General features: G+C 37.2%; 1 protein-coding gene across 1 annotated transcript; it reads right to left on the bottom strand.

The window, feature by feature from the left end:
* Positions 1 to 310: 310 nt before the first annotated feature.
* Positions 311 to 6,423, bottom strand: LOC133527860 (uncharacterized). Its single transcript, XM_061865053.1, has 4 exons — positions 5,092 to 6,423; positions 4,632 to 4,728; positions 3,306 to 3,593; positions 311 to 358 (listed from the first exon to the last, which is right to left on the bottom strand). The coding sequence occupies exons 1-4, from the start codon at positions 6,171 to 6,173 to the stop codon at positions 311 to 313; spliced, it is 1,515 nt and encodes a 504-aa protein (XP_061721037.1). The 5' UTR covers positions 6,174 to 6,423.
* Positions 6,424 to 15,374: the final 8,951 nt, after the last annotated feature.

Genomic DNA, 15,374 nt, shown 5'->3' with positions numbered 1-15,374 from the left:
TAGCCAATCAATTGATACAGGTGCGGATACAGATGTGGGTTATTATAAAGACAAGTCTTTTACCTAACTCCTGCAATGCTTTCATCAGGTTATCTACGATCTTGAACAGGTCGTGGGTCCACCTTCTTAGGGGCTTTTTTTGCTGAGTCCTGCGCTACGGATCATGGCCAAAAAATCGATTTACGTAAGTTTCGCCAGTTATCACTATCATAATCTGGAAACTAGAATCGATAGAGTGGGAATTTTTACTAAAATATTAACACAATTTTAAAGGTCACTTTGTACTGGCCCACATAGTTATTAATATGCCTTAATAGTCCTGATTTACGAAGCCACTCGAACAGCGCAGGAGCAGCCGCTGTAACATTAATCAAGTATAGAGATCTAATATCAGACTTTCTTATATAGTTTGCTGTATTAAGTCATAAAGTCGTATCAACATGAAACTTTTAGTTAGATAGGACGTTTTGGTCTGTGATGGAAATGATGCACGTTTTTAACCGACTTTAAAAAGGAGATCGTTCTAAAGTATTTCTAACCTTTGATTATTTGTATGTATGATTTAAATAAATAATGGAATCTGGCGTTATTTTGCGGGAACCTATATGAATCAAAAGAAAAAAATATATTGCTAATCCGCGAAGTAACAACGTGCTAGTCAATTAGTGCTCCCACCCTACTAAAAGTACGGAACCCTCGGTGGGCGAGTCCAACTCGCACTTATGAGGTTTTAATTGTAATGTGTAAGTGTGTGAGTTGAGTGAATGTGGAGTGAATACGAAAAAGGCATCGAACTGAGAGGAGTATAAGTTCAAAGTTGGCAATATAACTTTTAATATATTTATTTATTATACAATCATATATATCTTCAGATCACATGCCCCTAAGGCCTCACAGTTGAATACTTCATATCAGCATTTACTTTAAAAAAAAGATACTTCGTATATTCGATTCACGCTCGATCTTCACTTTATAAAACTTAACAAATTATCGTAATAAAGATAATTTTTCACCACAATAAGACCAATGAAGCCATCAATAAAGTCACCCGATCTCTTCTATACTCGGAGCAGGCGCCGCGGGACCTCCGGAAAACAAAATGTTGGAATCGTAACCAGACACCAGCTCATATGCTGTGCTTTATGACTAAAGGTCTTATGTTATTTTGGCGTATTAGAGATGTTGCGAATGCAACTTATTATTGTATAAAAATCAATGCAGTAGCTAAACGCAGCCGTCGGGCTCGGCTAGTATTCGGAGGCTTTTTAAAAGCACCAATAGGAGCGCTCCACATAATCTGTATCGCGGCCAATTAGAAGCATTTAAATTTGAACCTTTTGTACTGATCAAATATTGCAAATCACTCTTTCATCATCCTCCATACTACCAACACCTACTTTCTACATTGAACCGTTTTGACAAGAACCCTTGTAAACCAGTACCTTTTGGAAGAATATACTTCGCTTCATTATAAATCGAAGTTTTATTGAAGTCGTCTGTAAAGTGTTATGAATTGTATAATGAAACCACCATAGCTGAGTATAGACTGATTTATTATTTTCTCGCATGCCGCTGCAACCTACCCTACATCTTAATCTACCCACATATAAATACTGACAACTCCCCTTTGAAAAAACAAAGAAAACAATTACACAGACTTAAGAGTGAGAGTGAATATACACACTATAGAGCATGCAAATTACATATACTTAGGTATTTTCCTATTATTATTTTCATTATTCATACCATCTCCTTCCTTTGAATAATACATTAATTAAATTAATTATATGCATGTATTTATTTATATATGTATATATTTTGTTATTTTTTTTTATACAAGATAAGAAATAAACTTACACATGCAAGTGTAGGTATCTATCTAAATTTAAATTCATTCCACATTTATAAAATCATATACGAATAATTGTGCTTATTATTTTTATCACATTTAATTTAAACTTTTTTTTTTTATTTACGCTGTTTTCTAATTTAATCACAAAGACTACACTTTATTCTTTTCATCTTAATCATGCGAACATAATTTTCATTGTTTACCATCTGAATAGGTACTTAATCTAGTTGCGACGAGGTTCAGGTACAGGGTAGGTCCACCGATCAGGAGGTCTCACCATCCTGCCAAAGCGAGTAACATAATAATTAGTATTATTTGCGGAATTCATTTGCTCGCGGTTAGGACTAAGACCCCGGGAGCTGATGGTAGGCTGCGACGCACATGGCACCGTTATATTTATATCGTCATAGGTAAATATTGCAGGTTGATCTGAGCGCTGTGGTGAGTCAGCGATCAGCTGTCTACGATTACGTCTTAGAATTCTACCAGACATCATTTTTATAAGATATGACCGCGGCCCTACAATACCATGTACAGTTCCGTTTTGCCATTCATTGTTTATTCTTACCTTAACCTTATCACCTACTTGGAATTCTCGCAGGTGCTTAGCACCTTTATCGTAATAATGTTTTTGTTTACTTTGACGCAGTTTTAGGTACTGTTCGACATTTCGCGGGATTTTAGGAGCTAGTAATCTTGGAGAACATGGTAAAAAACTACGCAGTTTCCTGTTATTCAATAGTTCAGCAGGTGAAGGCAAATTATTGTCAAGCGGGGTATTTAAATATTCTAACAAAGCTATGTTAAAATCAGATTGATTGAATGTGGTTTTCTTTAACATTTTTTTGATGATTTGAACTGCTCGCTCCACCTGACCATTTGACTGGTGGTAGTGGGGGGAGGAGGTAACATGTTGGAAAAACCACTCTTTAGAAAATGTTTTAAATTCAGATGAAGCAAACTCAGGCCCATTATCCGAAATTATCACTTCCGGTATGCCTTGACGTCTAAATATTTCTTTTAATTTTTTAATGACAACACCAGAACAAATAGATTTGACCTTGACTACTTCTACAAATTTGCTATAGTAGTCAATCACTATCAGATAAGATTTCCCATTAAAATGAAATATATCTATGCCTAATTTTAACCAGGCTCTGTTTGGAGGTTCGTGCTGCATTAATGTTTGCTTGACGTTTTGTTTTCTAAATGTCAAACAAGCTTGACAATGCGAAAGGTAATCTTGCAACTGTGAGTTCATATGGGGCCAAAACATGATATCGCGCGCTCTTAGTTTACATTTTTCTATTCCTAAGTGGCTACTATGTGCGCGTTTCATCATTTCTGATCGCATGCATTTAGGTATGACAACACGATCTCCCCTCCAAACAATTCCATAAGCAACTGATAATTCATTTTGATATGCATAATAGGGTTTTAATGTATCACTAACATCTTTTTTATGATCTGGCCATCCTCTTTTTATAGTTTTAGTTAGCTCTTTCAATTCAGCATCATCTTGCGTGCATTTTTGTATTTGTAAGAAGTGCGTATCAGTGAGCGGGTTGCTTGCCGAGATGGCGCACACCTGCGCGCGCACGTCGAGGTCGCTCGCCCGTGTGTTGTCATCGCCGCCCGCGCCGGCCTGCACCGCACGAGATAACGCATCGGCTATATATAAGTATCTACCAGGCTTGTATATTAAATTAAAAGTGTACGGCTGTAATCTTAGCAACATCCTCTGTAATCGAGCGGGCGTATTAACTAACGGTTTTTTAATTATGCTTACTAATGGTTTATGATCAGTTTCGATTGTAACATCATTTTTTCCATATATGTATGTATAAAACTTTTCACAAGCGAAAACACAGGCGTATAATTCCTTTTCGATCTGTGCGTAGGCTTGTTCTGTTTTTGTCAGAGATTTAGATACATAACAAACGGGTAAACCATTTTGAAGTAAGCATCCACCTAGTCCGTTCTTACTCGCGTCTACTGAAATCGTCACCGGTTTTTTAACATCATAATATTGCAGAACTGGAGGACTACATAAGCATTTTTTTAAAGCATTAAAACAATTATCATGCCTTGGTTCCCAGTGCCAGTGTACGTCTTTCTTTAATAACTCGCGTAATACATAAGTTTTTTCAGAGAGGTTAGGTATAAAGTTGCCTACATATGTGATTAATCCGAGAAACCTCTCCAAGTCCTTGACACTCGCAGGAGTAGGCATGTTCATTATAGCACTAGTGCGTGAGTCATCGGGACTCACTCCGTGTTGCGTAATCTTATGGCCCAAGTATTTTATCTCTGATAAGCCTATTTTGCACTTTTCTTTGTTTAGTTTTATATTTATTTCCCTACACCTTTGTAACACTTTCCTTAGTCTAATGTCATGTAATGCTTTAGTATCGGCATAAATTAACAGATCATCTATGAATAATTTTACTCCTTCTATGTCGTCAAAATGTTCATATAATTTCCTATGGAAGATTTCAGACGCGGAGGAAATTCCATACGGCATGCGTAGGAATTTGTACCTACCAAAGGCGGAATTAAAAGTGCAAAGGTCACTACTAGCTTGGCTCAACTTAACTTGCCAAAAACCTTGCTTGGCATCAAGAGTGCTAAAGTACTTTGCCCCCGCTAGACTTGAAGTTATTTCATCTAAAGTGGGCAATTTAAAATGCTCTCGCTTAATTACTTTATTTAAATCCTTCGGGTCAAGGCATATTCGCAGGTCTCCGTTCGGTTTTTTAACAACAGTCATGCTATTTACCCAGTCGGTGGGTCCTTCAACTTTTGCGATGATGCCTTGATCCTGCATTTCTTTCAATTTATTTTTAACCTGTTCTACTAGCACAATTGGCAATTTTCTAGGGGCATGAATAACTGGTTGAGCATGGTCTTGTAATTGTATTTTGTATTCTCCTGGTAGACACCCCATACCGTCAAAAACGTCGGGGTACTCATCCAATACAGAGGTGGCGTTATTTGACCTACCTATAGACAGCTCATGGACTCTTTGTACTAAGCACATTTCTCTACAAGAGTATCTACCAATTATTGGACTTGACTTGAGCTCAGCTACAATAAACTCCAAAATGTAAGTATTATTTTTATACACAACTTTTAGATTACATTTACCCGCAATGGGTATCAAGTCTTGTGAATAACCATATATTTTTACCGCGGTTGTACTAAGGGAATGCCTATCTATTCCTAATATTTTTAAGTACCTTTCTGGCAAAACATTTACCTCAGCTCCCGTGTCCAGTTCAAACATAATATTCTTATTGTTAATGGATACAGTTACAGACCACTCATTATCATTATTAAATTTATTATTTACCTCATCGGTGGATTCCCCTCTTATTTCATACACGCGACACATTCTCGAGTAGTGATTTCGTCCATGGCACCTGTCACACAGCTGACCAAATGCTGGACACTGGAATCTTTTATGTGTAGACCCACATCTCGAACAGCTATGGCCGCCAGTCCTGTTGGTTTGTGACGACCGCTGCCAATTGCCGCGCGCCGCTGGCAGGTTGTCGTGCCCGGGAGCTGCGTGTGCCTGTCCGGGGCGCCCTCCGCGCCACGATCCACGGCGGCGGCGCCCGCGATTGTTCGCGCTGACCGCATGCACCGCCTTATCCTCTGTATCCTCATGTTCTTGTCTATAACAACAGCTCGGTTGACCTTGACGTTCCATCGCTATTTTTTGCTTAGTTTTGATTTCATGCACATGATGTTCCACATTGTCCTGCTTTATGTGACCAGCTTGAGCACGGGATATTTCGGCTAGCCTACATATTTCTATAGCTTTTTGCAGCGTCAAGTCACTTTCTCGTAGAAGTCGTTCCCGCAAGCTTGTCTCCTGAATACCGCATATTAACCGATCCCTCACGAGGTCACTGCACAGATCTTTAAACTCACACTTTGCCGCCATCACATTTAATTCAAAGACATACTGTTCAATAGATTCGAACTCCTGCTGGTTCCGTGTGAAGAATTTGTGTCTCTCTACGGCGAGGTTCTTTTTGGGTTCAAAAAATTCGTCAAACTTCTTTAACAACTCATCTACAGTTTTTGACTCTTCGCTAAACTGGTCATATACCTCGCGGCACTTATCACCTATTATATGCAGTAAAATGTTAATTTGAACCTTTTGTGGTTTTTTCGCGATTTCACAAGCTTCGTAATAAATTAAAAAGGCTTTTTTCCATTTATCCCATTCTTTGCATAAATTTCCCGATGTAACGTTCACTAAATTGTTCTCAAATTTGAACGGTAATGGCGGATGCAGCACTGACTCCATTGTGGTGATAAACGATCCTCACTTTCACAATACTTATTTATTAATAACGACACACAAGTTTACTTATAACCGAACAGAGTTTTTACACTTTATCTATAATTTTACATTATATAAGTCTTTTTTCCGGCTGCGCCATGTAAAGTGTTATGAATTGTATAATGAAACCACCATAGCTGAGTATAGACTGATTTATTATTTTCTCGCATGCCGCTGCAACCTACCCTACATCTTAATCTACCCACATATAAATACTGACCTCCTACTACTGAGATCCTGACCTGCACGGCGGCTACAGAGATGTTCTTAGAGGATGAATCTACGGCATATTAGGCCAATGTTATTTAAGTTATACATTCACAACACTTTTTGTGGAAGATGGGACGGGTGCTAGTGTGAGATGCCACATGTGTAGACACCCGCACCCTAGCCCCGTCTCATCTCCATGGCACAACTGCAAAAGTCGGCCCGCCTGCAGAGGCAGCCGAAAAATTAAAATAGATCAAATATAGGGTCTGGGCCCCGAATACGATTTCGTACCTTGTGGCGTCGAGACCCTTGGCCCGTGGGGTCTGAACGCATCAACACCATTTAAGGAAGTAGCTAAAAGAATAGCAGACGCCACGCGCCACCGGTTGAATCCGCCACAAAAATTGTATGTACACACTACCCTAATGTATGGGCAATAAGGGCGTGTATACATATTTTTGGCACTTTGTCCGTGCCGATATTTAATACTTTAACTGCACATACTGGACATACACTACATATTTTTTAAATTTGGGGACTCTTATGTTATTTTTTTGCTCAGAATCACAAGCTATTTGTATTTATCCTTGTAGGAGAACAAAAGTGTCCGAAAATGTCCATAGGTACATTATTCGGAACCTCCATTTCGTTGCCGTCATGCAAAGACTATTAAAAATTGGAATGAAAAATCTTGGTATACCTACACATTTTTCTTCTATTGGGATCGAAGAGGGTCCTTGACTTGGACTCAAAATAGTACATTACGATACAAGTGCGAAAAATAGGAAATTCGAAACGAGTGGCGATAAATTAAAACACGACCGAAGGGAGTGTTTTAAATCGACACGAGTTGCGAATTACCTATTCGCACATGTATCGTACAACGTTTTACAGTACATATGGCCCTTTAAATGTTCGACACAGTAACGTAAAATGCTACTTCTCGCACTAGTGCTATAAAGTAGCCCCATATGTACTGTAAAAAAAATTAAAGAATGTATAGTGCAGTGGTGGGCAAACTACGGCCCGCGGACCATCTGCGGCCCGCGAAAATATTTTATCAGGCCCGCCGAAGGTCCTTCGAAATAATTAGTAGGTATATGGCCCGTGAATTAATAAAAAAAAAATTGCTGCAATTCTGGCCCTCTTCAGAAATTTCTTAAAGTTTCTGGCCCCCTATGAAGAAAGTTTGCCCACCACTGGTATAGTGTATGTACGTTAGTATTTGTTATTCAGAATCACACAAGTACCCATGACAGCGTCAGCATTAACAATGTGTCCCAATCGTACAAAATACTGAAAATAAAATACAATCATACATTAAAACCCGAAGAACTCATTGCGATTCCAATGACAGCCACGTACAAGTCTATCAAGTAAAATTACATAAAATTAATTACATTACATTTGTATAGAAAGAAGGGTTAAGTATTATAGTTATGAGTACTTTTTGTCTGACTTAAATTATGATTACAAACCTAACCTAATCAAATAAATATTAAATAAATAAATATTATAGGACATTATTACACAAATTGACTAAGTCCCACAGTAAGCTCAATAAGGCTTGTGTTGAGGGTACTTATTAGACACCGATATATACATATAATACATAAATATTTATAAATACTTAAATACATAGAAAACACCCATGACTCAGGAACAAATATCCATGCTCATCACACAAATAAATGCCCTTACCAGGATTTGAACCCGGGACCATCAGCTTCGTAGGCAGGGTCACTACCCACTAGGCCAAACCGGTCGTCAAAACCTACCTATTCCTAATCGCACCTATGGCACAACATGCTTTTAAAAATGTATTAAAATGAAATATTTTCAGAAAAAATACTAAAATACTTAGGAGAATCTATATGTTACCAGAAGAAAGGTTGAAAATTCTTTGAAATACTTTTACGCTCTTTTACAATCGAAATACCGTCGTGTGCGTAGACGCACGCTATGCTCGAATTGCGAAGAAAAAATGCGGCCAAGACAGGTGATGAATGGAGGGGATCGGATTACGGAGATTTTATCTGTTTGTTATTTTTATAGTATAGACAGACGGTATTATTATTTTACAGTGTTTATTGGTTCTTTACTATATTTTTTGTTATTTTTGTGCTATTTATTAAGTCCATACTTATACTTACTACCGACTCCATATTTTTTTAATACCTAATATCTTAAACCTTAACATATTCATATTCATATTCCTTTATTAATAAAATTACATATTTTACAAGTCAAAAGGGTAATACAACATACAATTAGGTCAATGTCAATTGAAGTACAATTAAGATAATAATAATCAAATTAAATTACAGTAAAAAAAAAAAACAATATACTTAATAGTAATCGGAACAATATAAATATCCAATAAATTAAATTAAATCATTCTTATAATATTCAGACATGTCATAAAATTTGTAATTATCAAATAAATTAAGTAATATAAGATGTAACAATATAAAATAATCAACACAATTCAGGTATCCAATAAATTAAATTAAATTAAAATCATTATTATAATATTCTGGCATGTCGTAAAAGGCATTTGTAGTCAGCCATTTTTTTTATCGATTGTAGAATGTCACATCGTGTTCAATATTTTTTATGTTGTCGGGTAGTTTATTATAGATACCAGTACCCCTAGTGTAAATAAATTCGATTTCGAAACGTGACGTACGCGTTTGCGTTTAGTCTCATTTTGTATTGGATTTAGAAAGAGCGCGCCAAGCGGGACGTTTTGGAAACTCAAAATCCTATACAAAATCAGACTTAACGCAAACGCGTTCGTCACGTTATGATGTCGATCAAATTTACACTAGGGGTACTGGCCCCGCAACAGATACCGTTTTGTTGGATTTTGCAAGTCGACAACATGTCGAGTCCAACATCAGCAGCTCAGTTGAGCTGGATTTTACGTTTAACCGTTAATTTGTTAATGCTCGTTACCGATGAAATATTTTCAAATCTTGTTGAGATGGTCTTAGATATTGAATTTTTTGGAATAATAAATTTCATTTGAAGTTAAGCGACACATTTAGATTAATTTTAATTGTTCTTTTTGTATCTTATGTATGAATAAATAGTCATAAATAAAACATCATTATTTAGATAGATCAAGAAACGTGTACAGTAGCATTTATGTCAACTGTTAATAAAAGACATAAAGAAAAAAAAAAGATTTTAAAATTTTAATTACATTTAGTTTTACCATAGCCTCCAGCCTGCCACAGCCTACGTAGGGTAGATAGGGGACCTACTTTTACCTTAACCGTTGTTATATTTGAATATCCTACCTGAAAACACAAGGAATACCTGACAAAGTAGGTACAGTCACCATCAGATATATCAGAGCGGCGGAGGTGCAGTGCGTACACGCACGCACTCTAAACGCGTTGACAATAGAGGCGTGTTCCGATATTTGTGAGCACCTTGGCCGCTCCGATATATCTGATGGTGACTGTACTAACTTATCAACTTGTCTAGGCCTTTTAGTTCGGTTTTTTAAATTAGGTAATCACCCTTAAAGCTGCAGCATTTCTCTTCTGCTAAACACCATAATTATTTCCAGTCATTGCCTTCTAAATGAAAATTATCAATTTGCCGCAGGCAATTTGCTAACCTGAGAAATGACATAATATCTATAGTCATTCCGTTCAGCTATTAATAACTGCAGTTATCTTTTAGCCAACGACAAGTAAAACTTAGTGACTGTATACGGTCATTACGCCAACTAAGGCACCGATTATGAACAGTATCGGGTAACTAGGTCCTCCCCACACTAATAGCGTCTTTCGAGCGTCGACGTCTAATCAGCGCTATGGAAAATAGCTTCGCTACGCAGTTGCGCCGACGTTAGCATAGAATAGAATAGAATACAAGCGAAAGAATCGAGGTTTCGTTCTCGACATTTTCCTCATCCAAAACTTAACCAATCGTAACAAAATTTTGGAAACAGAATTAGAAAGAAATTATCCGTGTCGGACGGTTTTGATTTTTGCGTTTATTGCTGCCGATTTTGTATGCTAGGCGTCTGTTTATGGCGCATTTATTTGGCCGTTCTTAGCGCTGTTTGAAGTAATCTAGTTCTTATATAAACAAGAATATCAAAAAAGCAAAATGTACAAATACAGGTAATATTGAAGTTATATGAAAAATATTCATTCAGGGCCAAAATCTAGAGAGGTAAATATCGAGAACGTTTGTATGGAAAAATGACCACTCGTCTTAACAATCTTCAAAACCTTGCAAGATACATAGCCGACTAGGAAACTGATTACCTCCACACGATACCGCGTGCCTTATATTCAATATGTCTACAGTGTTCAGACTGTTCAGAGGCACAGAACAATAATCTTTATTACATAAGGCTTACGTTTTGATGTCGATGAAATTGATTACTACATGTAATCTCAATCGCATCTAATCTTGAGGTGATTTCTGATTGCCAGGTTATGAATTGATTGACATGCTATGAATTTGATCGGGTTCTGTTATAGATATGCTGTTTGAAGAAATGTCACTTTAATATATATTACTTTTGACACTAACAGATCACATCCAAATCGAAGTTATAACTCATTATAAATAAATAAATAAATATTATAGGACATTATAACACAAATTGACTAAGTCCCACAGTAAGCTCAATAAGGCTTGTGTTGAGGGTACTTTAGACAACGATATATATAATATATAAATATTTATAAATACTTAAATACATAGAAAACACCCATGACTCAGGAACAAATATCCATGCTCATCACACGAATACATGCCCTTACCAGGATTTGAACCCGGGACCATCAGCTTCGTAGGCAGGGTCACTACCCACTAGGCCAAACCGGTCGTCATTATTCCAATCAGAAAAGGCCTCCTAATCTTGGCTGGCTAGTCCACGAGCTCCGCATTAAAATGCGCGCGGCGTCACATTCCATGGACGCATGGCGGACACGCGCTTGGCCGTACGACATGTGTTTGATAGACTAAGGGCCTGTTTCACATAATGTCCAAGTAAAGTATTGTACAGATAATTAATAAATAAATTAACTTTCAGATAAAACTTCCTGCAAAGCTTTGCACTTTATCTACCAGTTAAGCTTATTTGAAGATTGTGAAACGCCAACGATGACGTTATTCGTCAGATAATTGGCAAGTAGCTTATCAGGACTTCACTTGGACATTGTGAAACAGGCCCTAAGGATGGACAAAAAAAAATTTAATCATAGAATCTGCGCCGGTAACACAGTCGTTTTATCGCCTGTCACGTTCTAACAAGTATGTAAGTGCGAAAGGGACGGGCATAGTGGCGATGAAAATGGACAACACAACATTTTACAAGAATCGGTTAAGAATTGCGACCTGTAGCGGAGAACATCCGGACACACGAAAGCAAACTGCCCGAGTTAAAACGGAGTCCTTCGCTAACGCTTCGGTCAATAAAAAATTTAGGGAACAAGGCACTGATGACCGGTCTGGGCCAGAGGATAGTGACCCTGCCTATGAAACCGATGGTCCTGGGTTCGAATCCCGGTAAGGGCATTTATTGTGTGATGAGCACAGATATTTTTTAGTTCCCGAGTCATGGGTGGTTTCTATGTATTTATATAATACATATATCCTTGTTTGAGTACCCACAACAATAGACTTCTTGAGCTTACTGTGGGTCTCAAAATCTCATCACCTTCTTCATCTCATCTTAGTCATCTCAGTTATTGTATGCACCTACCTCTGTAGTAGGTTGGTACATGAAATTGTAGTATTCTTGGAGTCTTTTTAGTTTCTCATAGCTTAGAGGTTAGTTATAAAATAGTTACATCTGTTTTACATTTAATTTTGGTTTCTTGTATCTTAATGCTTGTAGTTTTTTTTTTTTTTACATAAGTACAAAGTAGTATTAGCAAGTTGTGTTTGCTTATAATTGGGTGAATACTCCGGCATGATTTTTGTGGTTATTATTTAAGTCCAATTTGATTTGTATTTTATTATATGTATTATGTATTATATACACCTGTTGCTTTATAAATAAATAAATACAATAAAATAAAATCTGTGTAAGAATGCCGTATAATATTAATTTATTTATTTAGTCGAATCAAATCTGATTCTTAAAGTCATCCAAATATAGACGAAGTATTTCTATGGTTCAGCAAGATCGATAACATGATCTACAAGTGACATAGTATGTTATCGATCTCGTCGGATGGTATCGTCCGTATTTGGCAGTAAAAGTCAACGCTCGACTTACACTTCGTGGAAGAAAAGCTTTATCTACACCTACACTAAGGCATTTCTCGAGGGAAGACAGGAACTTGAAAATCTATTGCGGTCAAATGTGTAGTAAACACCCCTATAATGGAACAGGCGCCAGTAATGGGATGGTATAGACAAATCCTATAAAACAAGTATTCACCATCAGTGTTTAATCACTGACAACATTTTACCGTAAACAAGAGCCAAAGAACTGCTTAAGTTTAATTTTTCATTGATATTTGTTACTTTGAAAATTAATGACGCCATACATCCCATGACTGGAGCAAAAGACCATAGTTTTAATTGGTTAATAATATTGAAATCATTTGCAGTAGCTCTCATTAAATACACTGAAAAAAATAGATAGCCGAACTGGTTTTGTAACTTTACTAAATAACTAAACTACGGTTATAAGAAAATAAACTTTGCATAAATTTACAAAACTTATTTTGTAGTGTATACCCAGCCACTGAACACTGATAGCCAAACACGGTTTTGTAACATATAACACATAGTTCGCAAGTCCCAATTTTTGTGTAAACAGTAACCAAAATGTTTGTTACAGTTATGCAAACATTTCTTTCAGTGTACATAGAAAACATAGAGGGTGAATTGGACATTAAACTTTTAAAGCATAAAGCAGTAGAAATTGTACAGTTGTCGGTGAAATATCAAAAATACTCCAATTTTTGTCTCAAATGTCCCACGATTGGTGCCGTTCATAAGGGCATGATTGATCAACTCCTATCTGTTATTATTCTGTCCCGTTAGCCAGGAGACATTAGTATCATCATTGGCATCGTCTTGATATATGATTGTTGCAGCGGCAGTTTATGAAGAAGAGGTTTTTTTTTTAATACTACGTCGGTGGCAAACAAGCATACGGCCCGCCTGATGGTAAGCAGCCTCCGTAACCTATGTACGCCTGCAACTCCAGAGGAGTTACATGCGCGTTGCCGACCCTAAACCCGCCCCCCCTCATTGAGCTCTGGCAAACTTACTCACCGGCAGGAACACAACACTATGAGTAGGTTCTAGTGTTATTTGGCTGCTGTTTTCTGTAAGGAGGTACTTCTCCAGTTGGGCTCTGCTCTAGATCTGGAATGACATCCGCTGGCTGTGCCCTACCACACAAAGCGAGATGACATTCACAATGCCCATACCTCTCTTCCCCACGCTTTTCTTCTTTCTTCTTCTTCTGTACGCCGTCCTTTCCTGTGGTTGTAAAGTCCAATCGCAGCACGGCACTTTCTGCCACAAAGATCGCAGGAAGAAAACTGTTTATTTTTTGCTTCTAACAAGAAGAAATGTACTACTGTATAATACTTACTAGGTATCACTAACTAACGGCAAAAAAGTCACGTTTCTTGTAACTGAGCCCCCTTAAATAATTATTTTATTTTGATTTTTAGTATTTATTGTTATAGCGGCAACAGAAATACATCATCTGTGAAAATTGCAACTGTCTAACTATCACGGTTCATGAGATACTGGTGACAGACGGACAGCGGAGTCTTAGTAATAGGGTCCCGTTTTACCCATTGGGTACGGAACCCTAAAAAAGGTCTGGAAACGTTGTGAAGTTTTGTACATAAGGAAAATTATGTTAATGCCCGTTTTCCAGGCAGCAATTTTACTGTAGTTGTGATTTGAGATCGAAACACCTTTTTACAAGCTTTTATGCAATTAGCAGAGTTTGTTTGTATGTACTTATACAAATATTACAAGTCAAATAACGCTTGTAAAAGCCATAAAAAGTTACGTATGCTTGTGACGGGTCTGCAGTAAAAAAAACATGTACGGGACCAATTTTCCACAATCAAAATAAATGAATCTAATTATCTACTTAAATGCACTTAAAAATACCGACATGTAAAATATATCATGAACTATTAAACACAAGTACTACCTTACATTACATTGCCATATTAAAAACCATGCAGAGTCACCTTTTCACCATGGAACAAGGTCCAAAATAAGATAAAATATATATCTTACTTATGCCGTTTTAGAATTGACATAAACTCGGCGCTTGAGCAATCAGAGCTCTCGTAATTAGCTTGTATAAGCAAAAACCTTATCAAAATCAATTCAGCGCGGACTTGAGAGCTTCCGCGGTGATCAAAGGGGACTATTAGATAGGCGTCAGATCTTTTTATAAAAACATAAATGTTTGGTGTTTGATTACGATGGATAGAGGTTTATTAAGATAACGCATTTACTAAATTATATGAATTTCATATAATTTTGTAGGAGATGTTGACGGTCCGAAGTCCGACGACTGTACTTCTTCACTTCTTCTTCGACTGACTTTCAGTCGTCGGACTTCGGACTGTCAACATCTCCGAGGATGCCTCGTAGAGAGGCGAAACACTTGTCGAGTTTTGTACTTTCGGTGGTGTATTGTTATATTTATTTGCGTATTTATTTTTGCGGTTGGAGGATGGGAACATTAATTGCATGTAAAAATACGCAAGTAAGTGTAACGGGTTAGCACTGATCGACTAGCAGATTATCTTTTCGCGGATTAGCAAAATAATATTTTGTGTTTTAATTAATATGGATTTCCGCAAAGTAGCGCCTGATACTATTCGTTATTTAAATTGAATCTTTTGTAATCATAAAACGTTTCTTTCTTCTTTTCAGCCAGGAAATGCAGGGAGCGAGCAGTGTTGCAAACCGCATCGCTTGCGC

This window comes from Cydia pomonella, chromosome 18 (genome assembly GCF_033807575.1).
Source record: "Cydia pomonella isolate Wapato2018A chromosome 18, ilCydPomo1, whole genome shotgun sequence".
Taxonomy (NCBI): Eukaryota; Metazoa; Arthropoda; class Insecta; order Lepidoptera; family Tortricidae; genus Cydia; species Cydia pomonella.
This window is presented reverse-complemented; position numbering and strand designations above follow the sequence as displayed.